General features: G+C 37.8%; 1 protein-coding gene across 1 annotated transcript; it reads right to left on the reverse strand.

Annotated features, from left to right (window-relative positions):
• Positions 1-3,746: 3,746 nt before the first annotated feature.
• Positions 3,747-10,441, reverse strand: LOC104452950 (oligopeptide transporter 4). The gene is given in 7 exon segments (XM_010067447.3): positions 3,747-4,684; positions 4,780-4,898; positions 4,901-4,961; positions 5,071-5,323; positions 5,430-5,993; positions 8,400-8,497; positions 9,962-10,441. Coding segments are annotated over 7 exon segments (2,190 nt in total). The 3' UTR covers positions 3,747-4,069.
• Between the last annotated feature and the right edge of the window lie 1,288 nt (positions 10,442-11,729).

Here is an 11,729-nt window from a genome sequence, read left to right on the forward strand (position 1 = left end):
TCATGTGAAGATTGGTAATGATTTTTTTTCAATGGTATATTTCAAACATATACCATGGGTAAGAGAATTTTTTTTTTTTTTTATCATTCCACCTTACAAATTTCTACGTGCATTTATCATAATTTTGGATGATTGTTTATTATAGTACAAATATTTTTTGTCATAAATATAAGGCATTGCAATTTTGGCACGTGAGAAATATCTATTTTTTTTCTTTTTCTTTTTTTGTAAAATGCATCAATAACATATTTAGATTTATGCTTAAGGAAATCTCTTTGATCTTGAAAAATATTATTGCATATTTATGGAGATTCTTGCTATATTCTTAGAAGATATCTTATATCTAGCAAGTTTGATCCGCAAATCAGAAGAAGGTATTACGTGATATTTTTGTAAGGATTATTATTTGAATTTGCAAGTTGCAAAAGAATCTTCCATTTGGATTTTGGAAAGCTAGATTTGAAAATCATGGAGATTCTGTACTATTTTTTGAAGGCTCAAAGATTCTATTCCTTGTGCAAAATTTTTGGTTATTAAGGAAATCCCTTATGTGTCGTTCGAAAGATTGAGTAGCTCTAAATTTAAATATTTGATAATATTCGATTTTTTTAAAGAAATGCCATTATATTTTATGTTGATATTATAACAGCTTCCTTGTGCAAAAAGTTTGTTAAGTTTATGCAGGTTGAATTCGAGAAGAGCTTGATTGAAGAAAATAAATTTTTACCTCAAATTTCAAACTACAAATGATCGTTGTGGATATCGTTGCTACCAAGGAAATAATGGAAAAATATTCTGCTCAATGTGCACAAGCCACAATTAGTGCTATTCACAAATATTGTCATGATGACAAGGGAAGAATGTGAATCCAAAAGGAAAGGAAAAGACTCGTGATCACCTCAAAAAGGCAACAAATTGAGGGGAAGCATTGATCAATTATGGAAAAAGAAAATCTTTTTGAATTGATCGTGATATTGAAGGAAAAGGTAAATGTGTTAGAACTTACCAAGTTCTACAAAATCCAGTTAGTTCATCTTTTATTACCTTTTGTCATCAACAAATCTTTTATTGATATTATTATTTTTTATGACAAAAAGGTCAAGTGAATTTTATAATGCATATGTGATTTTTATTGAATATTTGCTGATATATATGATCGAAGTGAGCCATATTGTATATCTTAGTAAATGCTGATTTTTCTAAATTGTGCAAGATATATTTGTTATTATTTTATATTCTCTACGTGATACTATTTCTATTATTATCGCTTTTTGATTATGACAAAAAAGGGGAGAGAATATAAATATGCATATGTGTTGATTGGTTAATATTATTTATTGCATAATATTGAGCTATGATTATTTTTCTATATATTGTTATGCTCAATTTATTTGCTGTCTTTTGATTCAAATCACATTTTTTGAAAATCTAAAACTTGATTATTGATTTATCAATATGTTAGAAAGTGTGCTTACACATCTACATATTCAGAGATTGTTTTGTCATCATCAAAAAATGAGAGATTGTTAGGGAAATTCCTTATGATGTTTTGAATATGACAAAATAAATCAAAGGCTACTAACGTATTTAATAGTTAAGTAATAGACCATGCAGATGATAAAACATGTAAATAATATTGTCAAAGTCTGAAGACGGCCAGAAGACTAAACGTAACACATGCCTAAAGTATATTCTGAAGACTACTAGACTTTAGTGTCAAAGTTTGTTTTACATCATAAGTCTGCCCACTCGACAAATTCCAGATTGAACGTGAATGAAGAACTAGAAGACAGACTCTATGCTGAAACTGAATCAAAAGACAGACTTTATGATGAAGCTGAACCAGAAAACAAACTCTATGCTAAAGCTCAACTTATTTAGATTGTGTTCAGACCTTAAAGCTAAATTTGTTCAGAAGCAAAATATGTTCAAACCCAAATTGTAAAGTCTATTGCACTCAGGCTCAGATTGGAAAGTCTATTGCACTCAGACTTAGATTGTAAAGTATATTGCTCTCAGACTTTACATCCAAATTCAACATAATGCAAAACAAGCCCCAAACATATAATGGCTAGTGATCTGGTTTGGATTCCACATTAAGATTGATTTGATTGACTCAATCTAATTGATTGACAATTGGATCTTGAAGACAAGAACTTTCTATACGAAGAAGCTCTACTTATGGAAACCAAGATTCTGTTTGTATGGGCGATCACAATCAATTTGGGATTCTACTTTTGTTACTCAACGGCTACCTAATCTTAATGATACAGATCTGTCCAACGAGTAGATTGGAAGACGATCCTCGAGATACTGTCCAACGGCTAGTTTGGAGGTGGAGGAGTATTTAAGGAGATCAAAGACCAATGAACAAGTAAGAGATGGAGCGTAGAATTTATAATTCCAAAGTCTAAGCAAACTTCGATCATACACTTGTCTCTTGTGAGCTTAAACATTTGTGATCGTGAGAGAAATACTAAAAGAATGACTTAGTGAGATAGTGTGATCTATTACTAAGTGTTTGCACTCAAAGTTGTAATCTCTTGTTGATTACATAGTGGAATCCAACTAAGAAGGCTGTTAGCGTGAGAGAGTGGACATAGGCTTGATCTAAGCTGAACCACTATAAACCTTGTATTCTTATTCTCTTCCTTGAATCTCTTTGTTTGGTTCTTAGTTCTATTTAACTATTAAAGTCTGATCTCGCTCAAAATCTGCTGCTCTTCAGACTCAGTTTCAAAAGTCTATTGTTACTCAAACTCATGTTAAAAGTAAAGGTTTTCACTGCATTTTGTAGAATCTGCTTTTACACCTATTCACCCCCATCTAGGTGTTCATACTAGCACTTTCAGCATCATCTAACGAAATTGATAAATGTATGATTTAAATTGTCAAGACATTTGTTAGCTCGTCCTGTGGACATCGCCCTTTTTCAGAAAGAAATTTAAATCTTTCATCTTATAATCATTTAATTAGATAAATGCCACACAAAAATTCCAAATTATGACCATTATGACATAAATATTCTAAACTTTTTTTGTGTCATAAAAAACCCTAAACTTGTCCACTGTAATACAATTTCTTCAACTTTTTTTTTTGGCATCATGAAAAAACTCAAACTTATATATGACATATATGCCTTATATTCCAATTCTATTCAATATATATTTATCACATTGGTATAAATTCAGAGTATTTTTATAGGTATTTGTGTCACGACAAATACGATTAGGGTATTAGCAACACAAAGAAAATATTGAGGTACTTGTATCACAATAGACATAGTTTAAAATCTTTTGTGGTTTTAACCATTGTTTAAATTACTTCTTAAATCCAAACTAAAAAAAAAAAAAAATTGTTTCTTAAACCAATTCCCCTCTTTAGACATTTTTTTTTTTTTTTAATGAGAATGCTTCTTTAGTCGTCTGTAGTATAGTAATAATGAGATTTTTAGATATGGTATTTCAAATAAATGAAGTTATGATTGTGAAATTGATAATTAGAAATGATTGCTTTTGACATTCACAAACAAAGAAAAAGGGTGGCTGTTGAATTTTCAATAAGCGGCCCACGATGGCCTATTCCACAACCATTTTGGGTGCACCGACTGACATTGCAAATTTGAAAAAAAAAAAGGCAAAAATAAAATATAATAGCCGCTCCAAACAAGTTAAATATTTTTTATATTACACAATCGAGGACATTGAATTGATCAATGAAAGTTCCTTATAAGCATGAATGAGTCTTATAAGCCGTGCAAAAATCCGTAGAAGCCCCGAGTCGAGGAATAGGATCATTGCAAATACAGACCGTGACCGTGCCTGCTTATGAAAGCTTGATTACTTCAGCTTTTATCAATCGTGACCCTCTTCTCTGTATCTCCAAGCGAAGTACTTTACTGAAACCATTCATCATAATCCAATGACTAATGCAAACAAATAAATCCATAATTTTGGTAACATGAGAGGAAAACGAAGTACATCAAGCATCTACATTTCCAGTAATCAGATTCCATTATCTTCAAACTTTTCAAGTTGTAGTCGTTGTGGACTTTTCTAATGAATTCACATTATTTCGTCGGACATCCATCCACGGATATCCCTTTGGCGGTCGGACAAGTCGCCAAGTCACAATGCTCGCCACCCGTTCCCCACCAATTCAGTCCTTTGTTCTCCATTCCTAGACAAAAGTACAAAAGCACCCCCATGAATGCCACTCCCGCGTCCATTGCTGCAGAGAGAACGTAGTTGTACCTCTGCCACCACTTCTTCCGGTAACGGAAGACAAAGAAATTGAATATTGTCCCCACGAGTACCCATGCATTGTAGTTCAATGGTGTGGCGGGTGGCATGTTACCCGTCGCCCCAAGGAGCACCGGGAGGTTAATCAGCGGGATCCAGGATTTGTCCGGGAATGCCTTGTGCAGCAACCAGACTAGGAATGGGCCAACTGCGCCGCCGAGGAAGAACCAGTTCATGGCCTGGTAGTTCCCTTGGACTCCAAAGATGCGCTTGGGCCCCGCCAAGCCCCATATCACGGAGGCGTCGAAGAATACCCTGTCATTCGGGCACGTCCAGGGGCTGTCTGGCGGCAGGAGCTCAGTTTGGCATATGTTGGTGATGGAGTTGAGCAGCCACCATGCCACAGCCATGTTGACGGTCCCGGCAATGATCGTGCCAATGAACTGCATCAACCATGGTGGGTTTTAAATTCCAACAACCAGCCAAAATACTTCCAGCAATCTAAGATTTTTAGTCATAAGTAATCAATAGAATGTACCTGAACTAAGAACATGGATCTTGGAGGGATCTTCATGTAATGTCCAAGCTTGAAGTCATTGAGGAAGGCCACAGCCTGGGCCATGCTCATGTAGCCGTAGGTCTTGAAGCACACATTGGTATCGGATGACCCGGATATATCACCCCCATGATATATTCTGTAATAATGTTCAATCCCGGCGTCTGTAAATGAAGGTCATATCAAGAATCGGTGTCAATATTATAAGGTACCAATGATGCAAAGCAATAAGACTTGTTTGTTTTTTTTTTTCTTTTGTTCAGCAGACATGACCTGATTCGTCGTGGCGGTGATGATACTGATTGGAAGAGTGAAGATAAAAGCAAGGGTGCTGGCAAAGAGAAGTCCCCACCACGGCATTTGGACCTGCTTGTTCAAGAATATGCAGAGCGCGAGAGACACTGCGACAGTTAGAACCAGCAACAAATAAAACCACCACGAAGGGATGTCCTTGTATCTTCTCATCAATCTCGTGTGGATGTCTTCCTTCCCCTTGTATGAGGCACGATACCGCTCATATATTTCTCTGTCCCCATTGTCCGAGCAAGCAACATTTCAGAATCTATTTCATCCATATCAGAGGACAAAAGCCAGGATCCAGAGACTTAATCAGGTCAAGATGTAATTAGTACCTTCCATAGAAGAAGCCGACATGGGTCAGTGTGGAAGCGATGGTTGCAAAACCGAACCCGTAAGTGAAAGCAAAGAGCGTGCTGAGATGAATCCGTCCTTGATCCTCATATTTGGCCAAGTCCAGCTCGAAGTTGCTGTTCACGATGGCAGTGATGTTGTACGCCTGGCCTTGTTTCGTGAATAAGTTCGATGAAAAGATGGGAAATCTATCCGCACCATACAAATTGAATCCCCAATATGCTAACGGGATGGCAACATACACCACCAATGCATATCCCGCGAAAATGTTCATTATGGCGAAGAATGGGCATATGAGAGGGCTGAATAAGAAGGACGCGACCACAGTCCAATCGAGGGTCAGTGCTCCAAGCCCGAGCCCTTTCATCCCGGACCCAATCTGCTGAGCTGTGACTGACTTGGAGAAGATCCAGCAAATCCAGGATATGTTTGTGAGCGTCGAGAAGAGGTAGCCTGGGACGACGTACCACGAGAAGCTGCATATCAAGGCTATTATAAAGAATTTTGCCCGCGACATGCGTTGATCATCTTTCTCATGCAAGGCCCTGCGAAATTCATATGGCATACCAATATCAGATGACAGACAATCTGATGAACATGATTATTTTTGCACATTCAGCTTATCGTCGGCAGATGCAACCTCGGAAGGTACCAAATATCATAACGACAACACATTTTATTATGGTATGGCCATCAAACACTTGACAGGTACTGAATTTTTATCATGCAGATCCTCAAGAAACTTCAGAATCGAATTACAACTTCATAAGCCCATCATGTCCAAATGTCCGTTGGAGTAAGTCATATTTTCCTTGCAAGACGGAAAGCTTCGACAATGGACATGGTTTTCTGTACTTATGAACAGTGTTTTCATTCTCTCGCTCCGTCTTGTTGTTCCTAATTGCCACCGATCGGCTTATGCTTACTCATCTGATCTACGTCCTACTCGGCTCTAACTCAAGGTCTTGTCTTCCAGTTATTGTTATGGGACAGATTTCTCGCTGCCGACATTGATCAGGGGTTAGATACTTTATAGGCCTAACTATCTCCTAAGGCAGCCCAATACAATTTCCACGACGAGCTCCCTGCATCGACGTCCCGTTTAAGTCGCATTTTGAAAGCGAAACGCTCCTTAATTTCCTCACTGATGTAGGAATTGCTGCTGGTATGATCTTGTCAGACCTTACGTCACAGCTATAGAAACTTCAGCAGAGCAATATGCATTTTAGTCAATGCATGCAACCATGTTCGCAGAAATCTTTGATTTGTTGTGACTCTAGATGGAACATTTCAAAGAGAATGATCAATTACGAAAGGGATAATTAAGTAATTAATTGGTATAAGAAAGAAGAAGAGTGGAAGGTTACAAAATTCAATAATAAAGTCAATCATAAATAAAAGCTAGTTAAGGATGTGTACCTAAATTATATGTTAATGTATTATAATAGGATGCCAATTCCATAAGAAATCTTCGCGGGAAAATCATAAGCTCAGTTAATTTAATCATAAACATTTTAATTTTGTCAATGTAATTATGAATCTTCATGCAAAACCCCAATGTTGTCCTCTTGTTGATTGCTGTTCATCTTAGCGTGCCACGTAGAACAACTAACAATATTGGAGTTTTGCGCAGAGGTTTGAGGACTATATCGGTAATATTAAAAAGTTTATGATTGAATTAATATTCCTTATAATAGATTTAAGATTGATTCAGTAATTGTGGTCAAGGTCTTGGAAGCACCTAAAGATGAAGTTGGGATGTGAATGCTTTTATATTTGGATTGATACCGAAGGATGAATCTACGGCGGAATCTACACTCGGTTCAGGACCACCCACGTCATTGGGTGTTCGAATCAAGGGTTGACTTTGAACGCGAATTGACGTCTCATCGTTCGCATTCCGTGGATCACGCCAGTCACCGTGATAGACCAGCCAAAGGATTTCCTCTTGCTTACGCATGGACAACTCTTCTTATTATATTCAATAAACCATCATTACACGTATAATATATAGGGAAAATTCTAAATGAGAGCCAGGCGGGACCGGACCAAAGCGACCTTTTGACACTTCCCATTTGGATTCTACTATGATCTATCGATACTGTTCATTGTAGTCCGGTGGCTTTTCTTCTTTCTATCTGGTTTAAGTGGCCTTTAAACGCGGGCTTCCCTTGTATATATATGGCTGCTTAATTATAAAAATAATATTTAGAACATAATCTTAGAAAGAAAAAGGACCAGGGCTGCTGAAGCCGCACATGCCGACAATTGAACCGACGAGTTTGCTTGTTCGAAAGTTCAAACTCAACCTCCAAGTGACCCGACAATTGAACCGCCACTACGGAGGCAAATGTCCAAGTCGGGGCCATTATGTGTTCCTACGACTTAGCTTTTTCTTCCCCTTTTTAGATTATTTTTATGATGAGGGAGAAAAAGGAAGAAGAGATCAATCTATCGAGAAAATCTGATTGCAATTTTTTATCAAAAAATGTGACGGAATTATGGAAAGGGTTTACGTAGTTTTTCAGAATAAAAATTTGCACACTCGACATCACGGGTTTCTCACAAGGCTAGCTATTACCCTCTCGGCATGAAGTTAAATTTCGTACTACAGAAACAAATTTCTGCACCTGTTTGAATGTGCATATGACGTTGGTTATTGTTAAGATAGATGTCCTCTTAATTATTATAATGGATAATTATAATATTGTATTATTACTCTTGGTTTCTTTTCTTCCATGACAGAGATCCATTCAGTTTAGAGGAGGTGAGTGACCCAATTCATCCTTTACGTCAAAATTTAAAAGTGAAGGATTGATTAAATCAATTTGGTCGAGAGAATTTCTTAATTTCGAGTAGCAAACATTATTAATTATCTCTTGGAGAAAGGGTGATTTTGCGCAATTTTCTTGAAAATAAAATAAAATAAAAATAAATGACGAATTACTAACCGGAAGAGGGAGACTTGAACGAGAGTGCTTGGCCACCACATGTGAGCAGGCTCCACCGCGTACTTCCTCAGCAGCCCCGCCCATCCGTATCCCAGCACCTGCACTCCTCTTCTCCTCACGTCATTAGCATTCTCTTTGGCCACCCAAAAAAGAAAAAAATTATTTTTCCATGCAACTTCTATTCTCTAATTTGAAAATTCTAGACTTTGTAACTGAGATATATATCGGAGAAAACATACAATCTTTTTTGGGCTTTTGTATTACATCAAGTTCAGCTCTGAAGTCCAAAATCTAGGGCTATTGAAATCTCAAGGCGAAATGAGCAGTAGACAGTATTAAATAAAGATTAGGATACCACAAATGTCTTAACCTCCACTCGGCATTTATTTGGTGCCATATATGTTCATCAATGCGATTTCCCTTGTCAAAAAGTTTGACGTGGCATTAGATTTTCTTTCACTAGTCAAAAAAAGTCTTTAAAAAGTTATGCTACTCAATTAATCGATCAAAAGTTACAGCACCCAAATAGTCAATTGAAAAGTTATAGCACCAAAATGAGTGTCATGTGAAAAATACAACACTTACGATTTTTTTTAGTAAAAAGTACAAATGGGAATATGTCAGGAGTACTTTATTGTAATGGGAATTCATATGTTAGGACCATCTCTAGATATTTTTTATTTTTACAGTGTACAGTAATTTTAGTGTTTGTAGATATTTTAGGCCTTTCTGAGGATTAGAATATAAGCATGTGGTAGTACAAGTGCTCTGCACCAGCTGGTTAGAAAGTGACTGAATCTCCTCTCACCTCATCTCATCCAACTAATATAAATTGAGAGAGTTTTTTCCATGACCTACCATTCCTCGTGCCCACCACTAGTAAATTATCTCTTTTTAGTCATAAATTAATTACATATCAATGGCGTAATGTATGTATGATAATATTCCTTTCGCTTGCTTCCTCTTTGAAGCTAACTGCATAAAATAATTATTGTTGAAATTTTTCCAATTATAGAGTCCCGTGGCAACTTTCTACAGGCCACTTGACTTGCTGGGAATTCTTAGAAAAGGGTGACTTTGTAAGAATCAAAAGTTAATAAAATAAAGTAAAAATTCAAAATAAATGTCTAAAATGAATATTATTTAAAATAAAAACCTGAAGTGTCATCATTTTTCGAATAAAGACATAAAGTAGATCTTATTCAAAACAATGGTATGAAGTAACTATATTAGTTTTAAAGAATGGCCTGAATTCATTAGCTAGTGAAGGGCAATTTCATCTTTGCATTTTAAATTATTTTCCTTATTTACCAAACAGCTAGGCTAAGCCCTAATTTGAAATAGCATAATTACTTCGGACTTTTTTTTAAGACTAATATAATCACTTCAAGCATTTATTTGAAACATTCTCCACCTTAGGTTTCTATTTGAGAAAATGAGAGTATTTCAAATTTTTATTTGAAATTTTTCGTAAAATAAAAAAGAGGATCTACTCATGGAAAAGAGCAACAGAGAGAGACCAATCAAAACTCTTTGATTAAAAAGGCCAAGTTGAAAATTACCTGGGTAGTGATTATGAGAAGCCAACCGGCGAAGAAGGAGATGCTCCGAAGATAGAAGGCCTTGATTATGTTGACGATGCCCACCGCGTAGGCTGGCCCCGACCCGAATGCGCTCCCGGCGTTGGCGAAGATGGAGATGAGCACATGCTCCTTCATGTTGAACGGCCCCGGGTTGAGCGAGAATGTCCTCCGCCTGAGCCTGGGGATCCGGAACTCCGCCGTGGGGAGCACGGCTGCCATGAACCGCCCGATGGGTAGTGTCGCCACTTGCACAGTGATCTGGGTTATGACGAGAGGCTCGGTTCGGTATGCAAAAAACTGGTTGAGGAAAGAGAGGAGGGCGCACGAGAGCACCCCAAGGAACCACATCCGGAAGGTCCACACAGGCAGGGTCGGGTCGTCGGTGTTGGTCACGATGAGGCGGACTTGCTCAATAGGCGAGAGGTCATCCTCAGAGTCGTCCACATCGTTCGGGGCCATTGGCTTTCTCGAGTTGGGGGCGGTGGCAGTGGCAGAAGGCGGGGCTTCTAGTTCTAGACTCCCCATGGTGCTGGGCATGTCTGAGTATCGAGGGGGATTCGGTTATGTGTGCGTGTGTATGATTTGAAGTGATTTGAAATGCTACGTTTCGCCATCTTAATATAGATTGGAGGGTTGACTGGTGGAGCTTGCTTGGAAGCTTAGGCGTCAATATTCTTTTTAAGTGGGGTACATCCAATTTGGTCAAATTCAACACACACACAAAGAAAAAAGAAACGAAGGGACAGTTCCCCCAGGTTCGGATGCTCCATTATTATAGTGCGATTCATTTATGCCAACCATCATTTTTTTTTTTTTTTTTATAGATAAGAAGGGCGGAGAGGTGTTGTTAGCGTAGCTACTCTTCCGAATGTCGTCATAAGCTCAATAATAGATTTTAGCTATTACTACTCAATACACCGGTTTGTATAGTGCCTTATACCATAGTCCCACGGATAAACTGGAAATCAGAAAATATTTTTATAACAGAAGTTGGCTAAAGATTCACAGTATCTCGAAGTCATGACATGTGCTGCGCCTCAACACATTTCGGGGAGAACTAGCTAGCTCGGGGTTCGAGTGGCATTTCACCCTTAACCACAACTCATCCGCTGATTCTTCAACATTAGTTAGTTCGGACCTCCACTTAGTTTCACCCAATGCAAGACGGTAGGACTTTCTTTGCATTGAAATTAGACTATTGATTCAATTTATTGCAATGTCATCGAGGGTTTATTATTGTACCTGTCACATCGATTCCATGAAAAAATATTAGGTAAGTGAAATGCTTTACGTAAACCATGTGGAAAATCATTCATCGATAGATACGTGCTGTTGACGTCTACCGCTGCAGTTGCTCTGACCCTCTCTCTTCTGTAGACCCTCTGACCCACTCTCTCCTCCGCAGGCCCTCCATCTCCTCTCTCTCTCTCTCTCTCTCTCTCTCTCTCTCTATTAGACTCCGTTCTGGTACAGAGCCAAAAAAATTTCACTCCATATGCTAAACGTGGGGCCCGGACGACACCCAATATTTTCTTTGACCAAGGCCACCTTCTTCTTTAGACACGCACAATATATATGTAGATTCATCTTAGCCTTTTTAGTGATAAAAGTAATTTCAATCTGCTGGAAGCACCCGTAAACTATAAGGACTACATAAAGCCCTTTAACACATAAATAAAAATTAGAGTAAATGACGCTACTAGTGCTATAACTTTTGTATGGCTCTTGACACTCAAGTGAGGGCCAT

The sequence above is a fragment of the Eucalyptus grandis genome, chromosome 7 (assembly GCF_016545825.1).
Source record: "Eucalyptus grandis isolate ANBG69807.140 chromosome 7, ASM1654582v1, whole genome shotgun sequence".
Taxonomy (NCBI): Eukaryota; Viridiplantae; Streptophyta; class Magnoliopsida; order Myrtales; family Myrtaceae; genus Eucalyptus; species Eucalyptus grandis.